Source organism: Hyaena hyaena, unplaced genomic scaffold (genome assembly GCF_003009895.1).
Source record: "Hyaena hyaena isolate Hyena2069 unplaced genomic scaffold, ASM300989v1 scaffold_270, whole genome shotgun sequence".
NCBI lineage: Eukaryota > Metazoa > Chordata > Mammalia > Carnivora > Hyaenidae > Hyaena > Hyaena hyaena.
The window spans coordinates 821,789-838,622 of NW_024080901.1; the positions used below are offsets into that span (position 1 = coordinate 821,789).

Here is a 16,834-nt window from a genome sequence, read left to right on the forward strand (position 1 = left end):
GACACCAAAACCGACCTCCTGATCCAGCTATGTAGGGCATGAGAAATGAACTGCTGCCAGACTGAGAAAGCCTGGGTGGCTCAGTCCATTAAGTGTCTGACTCTTGATTCTGGCTCAGGTCATAATGTCAAAGTTTGTGAGATCAAGCCCTGCTTCAGCTCAGCACAGAGCATGGAGTCTGCTTGGGATTCTATGTCTCCCTCTCTCTCTCTGCTCCTCCCCCACTCATGCTCTCTCACTCTCTCAAAATAAATAAACAAACTTAAAAAAAAAAAGCAATGGACTTAAGTGACACGTAGGTTTGCAGTTAAACAGTTTTCATAAATTTTATTTCAATGCTGTAAAGTTGTTTTATTCCACAATAAACTATACCCCAATTTGCTAAAATAACTTGCTAGTCATGCTTTTCTTATAATTAAAGGAAACAGAAAAAAAATCTTATTGCACTTAAAAACACTCAAGATAGCTGTAACTGGTTTAAAAACACTCCCAACACACATGGATATAAATTATAAAAAGATGAAAATACCTGAACATTGAAGTTGAGACAAAATTTGGGCACCTTCAAAGTGGTGGCTTGTCATCTTTAAGTTAGGTTTGATACAACGAATAAAGCTTGCACCCTAGGAGAATAAAGGTACTTTTTAAGACAATGCATATAGCATTTTTACTTTTCTATTTCTATGAACATCACTAACCATCAGGCATATTACCATTAATACCTGAACCTTTTTTAAAATAATCACTAAAGAATCTAAAGCTTAATTTGCATACTTTTAAAAATTCAAGCTTAGAATGAATTTCTGCATTATATACTAATATTAGAAAAATATTACATTTTAGATTTGAGTGCCAAAAATTATATTATTGTAAAAAGAAAGGTCTTTCATTTAATTTTCAAAAATTAACATATTTAAAAATACATTTTGCAGACTGACATATATATGAATTTATTCTATATTTAAGTGTATTTATATGCTATATTTCTGTGGTAAGAAAACTGTCCTATAACAAGACAAAGAAATAAAATTATGTCTCTTAAAATTTAGGCCAAAGTGGGGAAATAAATTCAACCTTTTTCATCATTCTCTACGTCCCTAAGTTGTACCACTGCACATTTTAAAGTTCCGTTTGTTAAACAGTATTTTTTAAAGCTTGTAAAGGCATTCATTTAGAATCAGTTGTCAGATTATGTTGAATGAAGTAGAAAGAATACAGATATGTACACAGTGAACCTGCTGAGTACTGAAGTGAATATACCAGACATCCAAATAACTGTTCCTTTTCAAAGTAGTCCCTTTAAAAAACTGAAGAGTTATTTGAACAATGATACTCACTGCAAACACTTTGAGAACATTTTTATGAAGTATCTTCTTATAAATCACAAAAGTACTCTCATTATTTTACGCTGTATTTGGTGTTAATTTGTTTGGGTCATAAAGATAAAGGTAAAATACCCAAGTCTCATCAGACTTGGTTTTTAAAGATGTTTAGTTCTTAAGAGATAAATATTTTCAAACAATGAGAATATCTGCAAGAATCTCTGAATGGTTCCAAAAGCAAGTCTAACAATAAACTGAGCAATAACAGCATCAAAAGAATAAATATTTGGCTTTTCAAAATGACTACATGAAAAGAAAGAATACCTGGTTAAGTTCTGTAGATTTGTTTAAACAATAAGCCTCACCTTGAATCATGCCCACATAACCCACATATCAAACTTCTTTCTGTGGTAAATTTTCCATTAAGAAACAGAGTGAACTACTAAAATGTCTAGTTAATTAAAAAGTGTGTGTTTGGGGGGAGGGGTGCAGAATCCTAGAAGTATTGCCTCTTTAACATGGCATAAAAATATTATGTCCATTTTTTCCATGACAACATTGACAGGCTTGAGTATGTTACTACTAGAATAATAAAATGAAAATGAATTACATCATTATCCTTAATCCTAAAAAATATATTTTCTTTCTCTACATAAATAACTAATTATTTTCACTTTTCTGAAACTATAGGATAACCTGAATTTAGTAACACTGATAGAATTCTGTATATTTGTAAAAGAATTTGACTTCTCATATATATCTGACTTTTCTTCAGAACAAGCCTAACTAAAATGACAACCATTTCAAAAACTAATTTTTTAAATAAGGGAATTCAGTTTTAAACTAATTTCTAATTATTCCAGGCTTATTGTGTGTATCTGAGTAACTACTAACAATAATTTAAGAAGACTATTTAAAAACTCTGATTTTTTTTTAATTGTACTCACAGTACTTCGAAGTTTATCCAGAAGCAGATTTAACTGTGTCTGTAGAAGAAAGCAAATCACTTTACTATTTCAAAAAGCAAAAGTAGACAATATTGTAAGTTACAAGCAGCTCTCTGACATTAGCATAAAATAACATGCAATAACATAAAAATACAACACAGTACAATTTAACAACTGATACATTAATTCTTTAACAGTAACGTGCAAAATACATGGCTAATATAATAACAAGGACAATAACTTATATTAGTCATATAGAACTTGTATAATTAAAAGACTGAAAATTAGCAATGCTATAAAATAGACACACATACTTGCAGGCGGGATGAATGAGGGAAAAGTGTACAGGCAACAAAGGGAGTACATGAAAGTGCAGGGGATGCATTCCGTAAGAGGTCAAGAGAGCAGTACTTGAGTATGTAGCAAGCTGGGTGCAGTTTCTGTCACACTCCATTGAAGAATGAAGACATACTTAAAATACATACTAATGGTATTAGAAATGTTTTATATAACACTTATCATAAATGAAATTGTCCTGCCTAGATGTCAAAACCCTTTTGGCTATTTTAAAATATTTCACATTCTAATTACTTTAAAAAGCTGCAACAATTTTCTCAAAAACAACTTGACAATGTATACTACAAGTTACTATACTTTCCTGTTTTTAACAATATTAAGTGATAATAATTTACTCTGGTTTAATAATATATTAAAACCATGTTTTGCTTTACTTCTTTGCAAAGTAAATTCTATAAAATTCTTGTACCAATTTTATGCTAAGATGCTTGTTGTACTTTAGAAGGTAATTTAGATGTTAATTCTTAAATTAACATATTGGATCAATCACAGCTATATTTAATAATAATAAGTAGACTGTGCTGAATGCCTTCTATGAGTCAGGCACTGCTCAAAGCTTTTCACAGGCATGATCAGGTTTAAACCATACAACAATTCAAATTAAGTATATATTATCAGCCTCATTTTTCAGGTAAAAGCATTAAGGCCCAGAGAGTTAATTACTTGCCTATGGTCATGAAACTAGTAATGGTAAAGCCAAGATTCCAACAGAGGCATAACGAAGTTCATTCTCTTACAGATGAAACTACAGTAAACTTCAGACATCATAGGCTTAAGTTAAAAAAATGTAATAAATTTCTCACTGGATTAAGAAAACACAGTTACACCCCACTTATCTTCTTGACTGAGTTCTGACAACCTTAATCAGTCTGGACCACAAATAACTGAAAAGCAAGTACGAGAGGCACTAATTTGAAAAGAAAACAAATGTCACAAAGTTCATGCTGCTTAATAGATCAAGCACGGTATTCTCCAAAACAAAATGGAGATAAACTAATTTAGAAGAGTAGAAACAGCAAAAATATAAATGGAAGAAGAGGGAAGAATGTCACTTATGAATAAAACAGTCAAGAATCATAAGGCATAAGGATAAACAGCTTTTTTAAATTCATGCTCTATTTGTATTTCATTTTTAAGCATACAAATATTCATGTATATAACAAAAGAGTAAGATTTCCATCAAAAACAATGACGTTTTCTAAAACACTAACAGTAAAAGTGACCGGTCATGTTTCAAAAATCTGAAAATGTTCCTTTTCAGTAGAGAACTTCTGGTTCTCAGAAATGACAGGTAACTGAAGTCTTAAGTAAATGCTAGCCTGTTTTGTTTTATTAATTCATGTAACTTGAATTTAACAAGCTATTCTACTATATTTTAAAATAAAAATTACTATTAATACTTCATTTCAAAGTATCTCATAAAAGCATTTTGAAATTTTATTATTAGTAATAGCACTGTTATAGCTTTTAGCAGTTTAATATTCAAAATACATCCTATTGCATATAAGCAATATATTTAGGCATTCCAAGTCTCAACATAGAAGAATACTTTAATTCAAAGAATTTTAAGAATGTTTTTGTTTTTATTTATACTGCCTAAAATTTCAAGTATGTTCTTGCAACACTGCTATAACATTACATTACAAAAATAAGATCCACTTCATATAGGGTAATGTATTATTTTAAACCAATCTGCTATGATATGTGTATTCAGGAATTTCAAAATATACAAATAAGAGAAAAAAATATTGCTCAAGAGAATTAGTAACTCATAATTAATGAATATAACTTATAACAAAGAAAGATTTTTTATTCAATTAGTTGTAAAGTATTATAAATAAATATCTCCTATATTTATATGTACTTAAGAAAAATGTAAGTTTATAAACATGATTTTATCAAGTTTATTAGAGCCCATTTCTAGCCACAAGGGATTTCAGGAGGCTTACATTGTTATTATTATAGTATTCTGATGCTTAAAGAGTTTCTAACTACATCATTTTTAATATATAAAGTACACGTAATAGAAGGCATATGCAGTTTTCTTTTAAATACAACTACAATGCTTTGTGAGGATGTATAAAAGAAATTAATTCTATGTCTCTGTTCTATTTATTGTAATTTTTTATTCATTAAACTTGTGATACAAAAGTTTTTAAATTCTCTTTTCCTATGCTAAATACTCAACAATTAGAACCAATTAGTGTTTCATTTCTAAGACCCATCATGTGTCAATTCCTTGTCAGACCTCAAAGAGTAATAAGTTTTTGATCTAGAATTAATAAAACAAATGAGACCTTCTTCAATGTTAAATAAGCAGTTTAAAGGGTTTGTCACACAGAGCACTTATCGTTTACAAAGTTATTAAAAGCTTTACTCAAACTTTAGTGTAATGTGTACACCCATAAAGCACAGTGAGAGAAAACACATTGAAAATAAATTAAAAATTAAATCAGTAACTTGAGACGGGCTCTTTTTAACATGGCAGCCATTCTATAAATAAGAGTCCAGGAAGGTGATCATTTACCTGAAGCCCCTGGCTGTGCCTGCTTTTCCTCTCTCAACTCAACTAGTCCTCTCTAGCCATCCCGAGCTGGACTACTCCAGCTAAAACAAAACTGCTGAATGAGGAAGGAAACAGAAAACACATGGGAAAGAGAAGGTTTGAAGGTCAACCAAACAGTAAGGAGAAGCAAGAACATTAGGAGAAGCAGGTATGAATCAGATATGTTAAGCAACAAGAAAGAACAGACTCATAAAATTGTAAGAATTTCTGTATGTTCAATTACTATACCTATTTTATGTTATTTTGTATACAAATATCAACATTGCAGGGTCTGCTCTTGTACTTCACTCATGGGATTTCTGACAGTGATCTACATTATCCTCTAGAAAGTATAAAACAATATTTTTTACTTTAAATGGACTAAAAACAAATTTTCAAATAATAAATTTAACACAAATACCTTAAACTTGTTTCCCACACTGATGAAGCTAAGTTTTCCTGCTTTTTGTTTAGTATCTTTGTTGTTGTTTGTGGACGATTCAAATAATTCTCGTATAAATTTATCCCTCGATTCACATATTAAGGATTCAAGAGACATGTGTAAAGCATCATTATTTTTTTCCACAAATTGGGTCTGAAAAATAAAGCAGACAGGAATGATTTAGTCCATCCTTTGGTAATATCCCTTGGTCCAGCTCTGTTCAACAGAATTTTCTGAGGTAACAGAACTGTTGTTTATCTGCACTGTCCAACACAGTCCCCACCAATGTGGACATGGAGCACAGGAAGTGTGCCCAGTGTACTAAAGAAGTGAATTTTAAATTTTATTAAATTTAAACTGAATAACCAGATGTGGCTGGAGGTTAACATTCTGTGTAGTACAACTTCAAATTCAAACGGTTTTCTCTTAGTAAAAGTCACACTCACTGTTTCATAGCACACTGCCCCTGCAAAGTGCCTGATAATGAAGCCTTCATCATCTCTGATGTTCCTATGAACCGCCAGCTTAGATTTTCTGGGTATCTGAAAAGAGAGCATATATTAGTTATTAAATTAGCAAAAACATATTGCATAGTCTCCTTTAGAAAACATTTGGGTTGTGAAATACTTAAAATTATATAGAAAATTTTCACACTTTCACAATTATACTGCCTTTGAAATACCTAGTAAGCTTTGAACTACCAATGAAACACAGCGAGTATTTGGTTATAATATCTCAGAAAAGAAAAAAGGAGTCCGAGAAAAATAATATGCAAAACAGTGGGCACTTTATAAAGTTAACTGCCTATGTCTAAAGTAGTGGTTTTTTTTTTTTTTTAATTTAAAAAAATTTTTTAAATTTATTTCTGAGAAAAAGAGAGAGAGAGACAGCATGCACAGGGGAGGGTCAGAGAGAGAGAGAGATACAGAATTCGAAGCCGACTCCAGGCTCTGAGCTAGCTGTCAGCACAGAGCCCGATGCGTGGCTCGAACCCACGAACCGTGAGATCATGACCTGAGCTAAACTGACTGAGCCACCCAGGCGCCCCTAAAGTAGTGGTTCTTGACTTGACTGGTGAATTACCTGGAAAACTTTTAAATATCCTAAAGCCCATATAATTTACACCAGTTGATTTGAAGGTACAGCCAAGGTTGAGAAGCACCGTTCTAAAAAACATCTGAAATCAGCACAGGACCTCTCCCACTTTTAAAACTATGCATCCTAACGTTTATACAATGAGGCTGAATCTATCTGAAGGACACGGAATCATTTTAGGGCTATACTATCAATTATAATATCTCATATTTAAAAGTTTCCAAAATGCCTTCACATAAAAGAGTATATCTGACCCTCAAAATAACCTAAGGATAAGAAAGACAATCTCATTTAAAAATGAAAAAACTAAGACTTTGAGAACATTACCAGGCTTTTTCTAGGTGAAGAGAGCTAGCAGAGCACAGAGCCTCTTCCTCTGGCATGAGCCAGAACAAGGGCCCTGGAGTCAAAATGCCCAGCCTGATTCCACCACTTCTTTATCATGCTACACATGACCAGTCACTTAACCTGTCTGTGTACATCTCCTCATCTCTAGCATGGGGATACAAACAGGATCTACCCCAGAGATTATGAGGATTAAATAAAATAACTTAAGTAAATCCCTTAGATCAATGACTGGCACATACTAAGTGTTCAATAAATGGTTATTATTACTTTTATTTCCAAAGAATTACAACAAAAGTAATAGCCTATAAAAATTAGAATTTACTGGGGTGCCTGGGTGGGTCAGTCGGTTAAACATCTGACTTCGGCTCAGGTCATGATCTCACAGTTCGTGGGTTCGAGCCCCATGTCAGGCTCTGTGCTGACAGCTAGATCAGAGCCTGGAGCCTGCCTCAGATTCTGTGTCTCCCTTTCTCTCTGACCCTTCCTTGCTCACGCTGTCTCTCTCTCTCAGAAATAAATAAAACATTAAAAAATTTTTTTAAAAATTAGAATTTACTGTCTTGCTCTTGTTCCCTTTTAAGACAAGCAGCCAAAGTCCATTCTTGATGTTTTGCTTGTTGTCCTTGTAGTTATATGTACTATATAACTCAGGGTTCTCTGAGACCCTGGTCACAATTTTATTGACTAGAAATCTATACTCTTGGTAAAGAAGATCACACATCCACAAGCTGGTCATAATAAAGACAAGTGAACAGTGAAAAAATAGTACTAGATACACATTTTCAAACTTAGCAAAAGTTTTGGTGAAGATACTATTGTTTGATTTCTATCTCCACTGAAGAGAAACAGTCTCTGCATTAAGAAATACTTAAGGATATAGAACTCCAAGTCAGTGGGGCAGGTGGTTGTTAGATTCAGTCCCTAGAGAAGGTTATCCAATTACATCAGCTTTTCAAGTAAATGCATTCAACCTATTTACCTAACACATTCTTAACTTAAGTAATGATGTAAGGAAATAGGAATACTAGTCTTCATTTACTTCAGCTCCTGGATCCATCAAAGCAATGAATGATATACTATATTACAAGTTCAAAACAATATACAGTATGGGAAGTATTTGCAACTCTAAGCAGCTTTTCTTCTTTTCCTTCCTTCTTTTCTTTCTTTGTTCTCTGTAAGAGAAGGTGGCACCTAGCTTCCTGGATGAAATTAACATCCATATATCTCTGTGCTAATCAGCTCTTATTGGGCACAAGGATGGAGCTGTCTTTGTATTACCTCAAGTAATGATGGTTGAGTGTAAAAACAAACACAGAATTAGGAGAACACAGGAAATACCTCAATGGCCTTAGGGTCCAGCCTCATGAAAAAGGCCCTACTGTTCACTGCTGCAAGGATTCAACCACAGCTCTAGGACCCAACAGTAGTTCAGAAACCAGTTCTTCTAGCCCCTTCAGAAGTGCACTTCTCATTTATTTCCACTGGTCTCTGCGTGTTTTTCCTTTTAGCTAATTTTTCTACTGCATCAGTTCTATGACTCTCTCTGCGTATATTTCCCATTCAAAACTGCCCAGGAAAGAGCATCAGAATAAACTGGCTACCCATTAACTAATATGGATTGTTTGCACAAGTCAGACTCTAAGCCATAAACTTTATTACTGGTCTTACAAATGTACAGACTGGTGGTTGCTTGTGATTCTAGATGCTAACCCCTCAAACATGATCCAGGTCACATGACAGAAACAAAGCAAATGGTGTCTACTTTGCTAGAAGGAAGAACATAAAAACAGCTAGTAAACCTTTCTGTCCATTTTAGATAGATGAAACGTACTTTCCATCCAGCTAAAAGGGCCTTCATTAGAGAGATCATCATCATCCAAAATACACATGTATAAACTAAGTGCCTATCTACAGAGGATGCTGTGCTAGATAAATTATAGTTGGTGTAGGCTGCATATAACTTATTACTCTAATTATTGAATATGCAATTTCTAGTACATCTTTCTAAAGGTTTCTCTTCCTACCACGGAGTCTCAATTTTGAAATGGTAAACTCACAGTGAGTCGGAAATGTTCTTTGTGCTTCTGGTGAACTGCAGATGTAAAGTGCTGATCACTTGGCTGGGGAAGGCGATTTTCTTCATCTAAAATATCCAATATCCCCACTAATTTTGCTTCAATTAAATCTATTCAAAAAAAAGTCAAAATATGACAGGGTAAAAACATCTTAAGGACATGTGAACAATTTACTGATTACAGATTTAAAGGACTGGTAAGAAGTAATGTAACAGATGACTGTATTATAAGTATTCCCACAAGCTATAGAAAGCAGATGGATTTTATTTCAGATTTAGTAATAAGAAAGTAACATCATATACAGATTTCCCCCACTGTGTAAAAGTTTGCTTTATGCCACTTTGCTTTTTCAAAAGGCCTACATTACTACCTGTTTCACTGAAAGAAATCCAAAGAGAATTTTCACATTTACAAAATGGTAATTGCTTCTCTGATTTACACCATTTTGAACGATTTTTTGAAAGGTTTCATAAAAATGTTCTACTTTCAGACAGCAGGGGAAAACTATTTAATATAGGTTCTAGAAAAACAAGTTCATAAACATATGATTAATGTAACAACCATTCTAATTTGTCAGCTTGAATGAGAGGCTAAGGAACTAAAAATTCCTCCTCTTCCATATGATATCTACATTCAGAATGAAGTAAAAGTACAGAAGCTTTTGCATGAATAGCTTTCAAAATCTACTTTTCAATACTGATTCAAATACTTTCCAACAAAACTTCAGTAACAGCACATTTTTATGATCCCTTCATGTTGTTTGAATTTCTTGCTTGTACAAAATAACTATAAAAGTGCTCAAATATAGTACATAAAAAGTATTAAATGCGACAGACTTCAAAAGCAATAGGACATATGAAGAGAAATCAAAATTCTAACTGCATTGCTCAGAGATGCTTTAAGGCAACTGGTGATGGTGAAGGGGGGTCATGCAGAACTAAGTTATAAATGAGTATTTTGATATGTGTAGAAAGATATGAAAGTAGGCTGAAAGATAAATGGAAGGGGAAGAGTTCCAGCCAAGATATTAAATCACAGAATCAAAGGCACAGAGATCTGAGAAAGGCTGTGATATATAAAGGAAATGCTCAGTGAACCAGCTAGGATGTAAGTGCTTTGAAAAGTTGTGCCAATGTGAATCATTATCATCATCATCATCATTATTATTATACTATGTTGTTCAAATGTAGCATGAGTTACTCACTCGATTGTCAAACTGAGTATGGACAAAAAGTTTGACCAACAGTTGATATTAGAGATGAGGTGGAAAAGAAAAGGAAGGTTAAGCACTAGCTCAGAGGTGAGAGAAAAAGGTTTCGTTACTACTAAAAATAGACAAGAAAAAAAAAAAAAGACCCTGGCCTCCTGCTGCACAGCATTATCTGGATATGACACACGAAACTTGTGAGACCAACTTGCAATCGGCCAGAGGACGTTACCAATGCAGGGAACAGAAATAAGGGAACTTCAGAACTGCAGAGCCAAACACTAAAAAACCTGCTTGGAGCCTGGCTAACATGGGTTTCCTCAGGTGAGATTATTAATCCTTTTACTATTTAAGCAATTTAGTTTCCTTCTTAACTTACTCATATATTGGTTGTTTAAGAATGAAAATATTCATCACAGCAACCAGAAGAAATTTTAGGAAAACTTTCAACATAGATGAATTTGATGCAGTGGTAGGAAAAATAAATTCCCGGTAGTACTAGAGAAATAAAACCTCTCAAATACCACAGCTTCAAGCCCTATAACTAGTGATATCAATCACAGAGCAAAGAAAAATTACTGGTAAAAGCATTCACTGTATCTTCCCATAGTTCCCAAAAGTGGAAAAGAAAAAACATACCTATACAGTCCTGATTATCCACATAATGCACTTCATTAACACCTAAACCTTCTTTTTGATAGAGTTCTTGTTCCTAAAATGAAACAATCATAATCATAGATATGGAAATACTATATGATAAGAAATGGCTTGTTTTGTGCCACTTCTGATCATACCATTTACTGATTAGTCCAGAGTACAAAGGTTCATACCAACAAGTTCAGGACCTAAAGAGACTTACAAAACATTAGGGTAGAAAAATCCTTGTCCCTAAAGCAATTTGAAGTCAGAAATTAAATGGCCAACATGAGGTACATATGTGGAAATGTTCCCTTCTGCAGATAAGCACATTTTTCTTGAAATATGCAGAGACCTGTTTATAACCATTCAAAATCAAGGAAAGACCAGGGCTTTGACATATCTTTAGCAATTTTAATTCACTTTTTAAATTTAATTTTACTTTATTTGAGAGAGAGAGAGAGAGAGAGACCAAAAGCAGGGGAGAAGGGCAGAGGGAGAAAGGAAACCCCAACTAGGCCTCACGCTCAGCATGGAGCCTGATGTGAAATAATGACCTGAGCTGAAACCAGGAGTCAGATACTCAACCAACTGAGCCACCCAGGCGCCCCTTTAGCAATTTTAAAGTCAAACTTCTCAGTAGAATAGACCAAGAGTTAACAAACTTTCTCTGTAAAGGGCCAGATAGTAAATATTTTCAGCTGTGAGCCATACTGTCTTTGTCAAAATTACTCAATTATGCTACTGCAGCACAAAGGCAGCCATAGATAACAGTACATGAGGAAGCATGGCTGTGTTCCAATAAAACTTCATTTGCAAAAACAGGCAGCATGTTGGATTTCTCCCAAAGGGCAGAGTCTACCCTGGAATACAAAGAACGTAAGAACTTGCTGTGATAATTTTTAAAAGTTTAAAGAAGGGCTAAACAAACTGACTCCCTTTGACATGAAATTTCTCTCCTCTATATCCTCAATAGTCCTAAACCGTTCTCCAAAAGACAGGAGAGGTTTTTTAACATATGCATACAGGCACTAAAAGCAAGGAAACAGCAATTAATTGCAAATGGGCTCTAGTATCTACACAGTGATACATACAGGGAATATATTACTGGTAAAAAATAAGTGTACTTTGGAAAAATAATTTACAAATTAAAGTTGAGTTCCTAGATTAAATCTGGTATCGTCTTAAATTAAAAAAGAAAAAAAATGGGATTTTACTACAGACAGGTGAGCAATATACTGAGTGTAGGTTGAGATGTACTTTAATCTTTTTTTCCCCAAATGTTTAAATATTTCCTCCCACAATATATACTAAAAAAGGTTTCTATCATTTTAGATATTGGGTCCACTTGAGACCCATTTCTGGGATAAATTTGAAATCCAAACATTCATCTTATTTTAAGTTTATTTATTTGGAAAGAAAGTATCCCAAGGAGGCTCCACACTGTTAACACAGAGCCTGACGTGGGGTTCAATCCCACGAACCATGAGATCATGATCTCAGCTAAAATCAAGAGTTACGACACTTAACCAACTGAGCTGCCCAGGTACCCCCAAAATTTATTTTAAGGAACTGTTAAAAAATAAACATATATCAAGATACTGTTTCCTTGTCATGCTTTTAGATAAAGCTTGTTGGGCGGGCGTGGAAGGGAAGAATTAGGGCATGTTAACTGAGAAACCCACATGTACAACTTCAAATAGTAATGGAAAAACTAATGTGACTGGATAAAACATATTCAGAGTAATTATCGTAAATAAGAAGTATTTGGTTTACCTGTTTATTTATGCCAGAACTGGCTTAAACTATAGTATACAGGTAAAAACTATAAAAGGGAACGTGCTGGGAAACCCATAATGACAAAAACATAACAACCATGTGGGAAAAGATTAATGGAATGGGAATAGGGAAGAATATTTCACACTTCAGATCCAGATACAGTTAAGAACAGAACTGGAAAACAGTAATACTAATATGAGGAGAATACAGTGTTGTCAGTCAGCAGCTGGAAGGTAGGTTCAGACCTGCAGCAGTCACTAAACTGTGGAAATTCGTTTTCTTCATCTGTAAAATACAGGGGTGAACTAGATCATTTCTGAGTTCTTGTAACTCTACTATCCACACGCAGTAGAACATATCTCAAATAGCTCAAAAGAAGGAAAGTCAAGGGTACTGGTAGATAAATACTGGAGAATTCAAATATAAGGTAAAGATGGTGAGCCTAATCACAAATCAACTGATCCAAACCTATCTTTACTTATTCTGCACTCTAAAGAATTATAACTTTCCTAGACTTGGGAAAGTGAGTGTTGGCCATTCCCACTTATTCACTAGGAGCAGTGGCAGCAAGCCCCTTCCTGGACCAGAGACGGGAGGCCAGCCACAGGCACACCACTCACAGGTGCTTGGGCAGTGCACATAGTAGTCTGGCAGAGAATGCACTGCCCAGAGGCACTCCAAGACAGTGGCCCCACTGCATCCCTCGATTTGGTGGCTTTCCTGCCACACACAAAGAGAGGGTGATCACGTAGCAGAGTGGGCAGAAGCAGAGAGATACAGAAGAAGGGTGGGAGATGCCAATGTCGAGGATAAGAGTAGAAAGTTGTCTGGCAGTGGCAGAAGTAGGGGCAATAGACTCAGAAAAAGAAAACAAGTGAAACACCAACTCTAGCAAAAGTCACTAGGAAGCAACAGATGTTCACTTCTGAAGAGATACCTATTAGGGTTTTTATGGAGTCCCTAAGCTTCAACAGTATCAACTAACAAAGACCCTGGGGCCTTTTTTAGGTATCTTTGATCCTCTGGACCTTACATAATATACCCTTATCAACTGGGTAACTGCAGCATGCCTCTGTTCCTTGAAATTAAAATAACTTAATGCAGTTCTTAAATTTAAATTGTAATGGCAATTACCTCCTTTAGAATCCTTTCATTAAAAAACTGTTGAAGCTTTTCATTGCAGTAGTTGATGCAAAATTGTTCAAAACTGTTATGTTCAAAGTACTCTGAAAACAGAAGACCAGAGTCAAAAGTCGTCATCACATCAACTTCATATTATAAATTTATCTTTGGATAAAATTTTATTACATCAATACTTAATTTAAAATTAGGTAAAAAATACATATAATTGTATTATACTCCCCAAATTCTCTGATTTCAAGACAAATTTTGTTAGGTATTTCAATTAATTATTGAAAATACTGCATTTTACTTAAAAAAGGTACATATTAAAGGATATAAATGTCATATAGTAAAAGATACAACATGTAAACCACTTAAACATAAGTTTCTTAAGCACAAGGTATTAAAGCAATCTAAATTAACTGAAGAACAAAAGTGGCTTAAAAGGCAAGTACTTTAAATCTTTTTCTGTATAATCTGTAAAATTATAGTTAAAAAATATTACAAATACTCATTTCTAAAATGAAGAAACTGTATTACATTACTTCTAAGATCCCTGTAGCTCTAAAATGTTATGATTCTGTGTATGTGCCTGTTACACTAAAACTGGAGCAGACCAGGAAACAAATGTCTGAAGATTTTAAAATCTTACTTCAGTAATGGATCAAGAAGATGTGGTTTATCAATACAATGGAATACTACATGGCAATGAGAAAGAATGAAATCTAGCCATGTGTAGCAACATGGATAGAACTTGAGGGTGTTACGCTGAGCGAAATAAGTCAGGCAGAGAAGGATAGATACCATATGTTTGCACGTATAGGAGGATTAGGAGGAACTTAACGGAGGACAATGGGGGAGAAGAAGGGGAAGAAGGGGGAAAATAGTAGGGGAGAGAGAGGGAGGCAAACCATGAGAGACTCTTGAATGCTGAAAACAAACTGAGGGCTGAAAGAGGGGGGTATGGGGGGAGGGGGGAGATGGGCATGGAGGAGGGCACTTGTGGGGATAAGCACTGGGTGTTATATGGAAACCAACTTGACAATAAACTATTAAAAAAATAAAATCTTACGTCAGTGATGAGTGTTTTTCTGATAACTATAATCATAAATTTTAAAATATGTAATAATTATAAATTTTAAAATTATGTAACACATCAAAACCAAAATGCTACCCCTTCCAAAAAGTAAACATACCTTTCTTGGCAAAAGCAAACAAACTACACAGAAGGAAAACACTACCCCTATATAGACAGGAGGAACACTTATACTGATAAAGCCGAATACAGAAAATGGTCTGATTTACTTGGAGACTTTTACAAAACAGTCATTCACAATAACACATTTGACTCTCAGATGTTAGTAATTAATTTCATTTCTGTTTGCACAGCTCCGTGGCTGTTCTCATTTATCTTGAATATAAATTAATATACAATACCTTAAATATGTATTTATATTTATATTATGTAATTATATATATATCTTTAATATACATATTTATTCATTTTGTGGAAATTTACTGGAAACAGAGATCTGTTAACAACAAGAGTGATGAATTTCTACACATTGCAATGAGTTTGGCTTATATGTTAGGTCAATTTGTATCCAGCACTACATTGTAGAGTCAGTGGTTTTAATGACTTAATACTCTTTATTAGTAGGACTCAAGACTTCACCATTATTCAGTTGCATTCATTTAAGAGTATAGAGACATCTCCTAACTATAATGGTTTAAATCAACATGTTTTATTATTAGCATTACTGTGACCAAAACCTATGAGTTTTTCCTTTTGTTAAACATCAGCTTCCTAATTAAATCACATTATGAAATGATGTGTAGGTATGGGCATATAACTGCAAATACATCAAGTGAAAGGTATTACAAGGGAAAAAACTTTTTAAAAATTTTAGATATATGTGAAAAACTGAATAAAAAACAATACAAATTTGCAAACAAAACCATACTTACCAAAACCAGCAATATCTAGGACTCCAATAAAATAAGATGATGTTTCAAAAGGAAAACACTGATTTACTCTGTTGACCACATGATCAAACAGATGGCTATAGACAGTCTTTGCCAAGGCATCACGAGCATTGTTTGCTTGCTCCACTTTCAAGGGTACCCTATAAAAGAAGACTATACCAATGAGAATTCTTTACAGTAACATTTGTGAAGATAATGCCAGACACCCAAGATCAAAGAGTATCTAAACACATTCACTGTGAAGAACAAAATAATTAGCTACAAAAGGTCATTTGTGAATAGACACAGATAAATGAGGCTAGAAGCATAACTAAAAGAAGAACTACAGAAATTGTCTACAGATAGATAAAAAATGTATTATTGAGTAAAAAGAAGTTTAGGCTCAAAAAACTGATTACCTTAATATATACTTACCTATACATGCTGAATATATTTTAAAAAATCATTCAGAGGAATAATCTTCCTTTTGACTTTCTTTAAACGCAAAATAAACTCTTTAAATCAGGCTAACTAAAGTTTGGCACCTTGTTTAACACTGTTTGGGAAGAAATGCTTGCATCTTAAACTCCAGACCATCCAATTCTACTATGTAACGTAAGTAACTACATGGTGTAACAGTATTTGATGTCACAGATATAGGCACACAGTCCTCTTCCTCCAGAAAGTTATAGTCTGATTAAGAAATATCACAGAAGTGAATTTTCACACACCATGGTAAATTCTATCATACAGGTAAGTATGAGGCACCACAGGAGCACCAGAAAAATTGTCAAATTTGGAAGTAAACTTAAATAAAGTCTGTCTGGTCAGGCTGATACTCGAATCCCTTCTAAACCGGTTTTCCAACTTACACTTCCTGCAACAGAACCCTTTCCTAAGTGAGGCCTGTGTGAGCACTCCATATATAGTACACACAAAAGAACTGCTTTGGAACAAAGGGGAGATGGAGGAAATGCTACCTGAAAGTCACAAA

The 16,834-nt window shown here is 34.1% G+C and overlaps 1 protein-coding gene across 1 annotated transcript in view; it reads right to left on the bottom strand.

Moving 5' to 3' along the window:
* MYO6 (myosin VI) overlaps positions 1-16,834 on the bottom strand; it is a 143,296-nt gene that overhangs the window by 33,501 nt on the left and 92,961 nt on the right. The window contains 8 exon segments of the mRNA XM_039245794.1: positions 530-623; positions 2,270-2,308; positions 5,593-5,766; positions 6,060-6,155; positions 9,114-9,241; positions 10,978-11,050; positions 13,888-13,979; positions 15,844-16,001. Of these exon segments, the coding sequence (XP_039101725.1) occupies positions 530-623; positions 2,270-2,308; positions 5,593-5,766; positions 6,060-6,155; positions 9,114-9,241; positions 10,978-11,050; positions 13,888-13,979; positions 15,844-16,001 (854 nt within the window).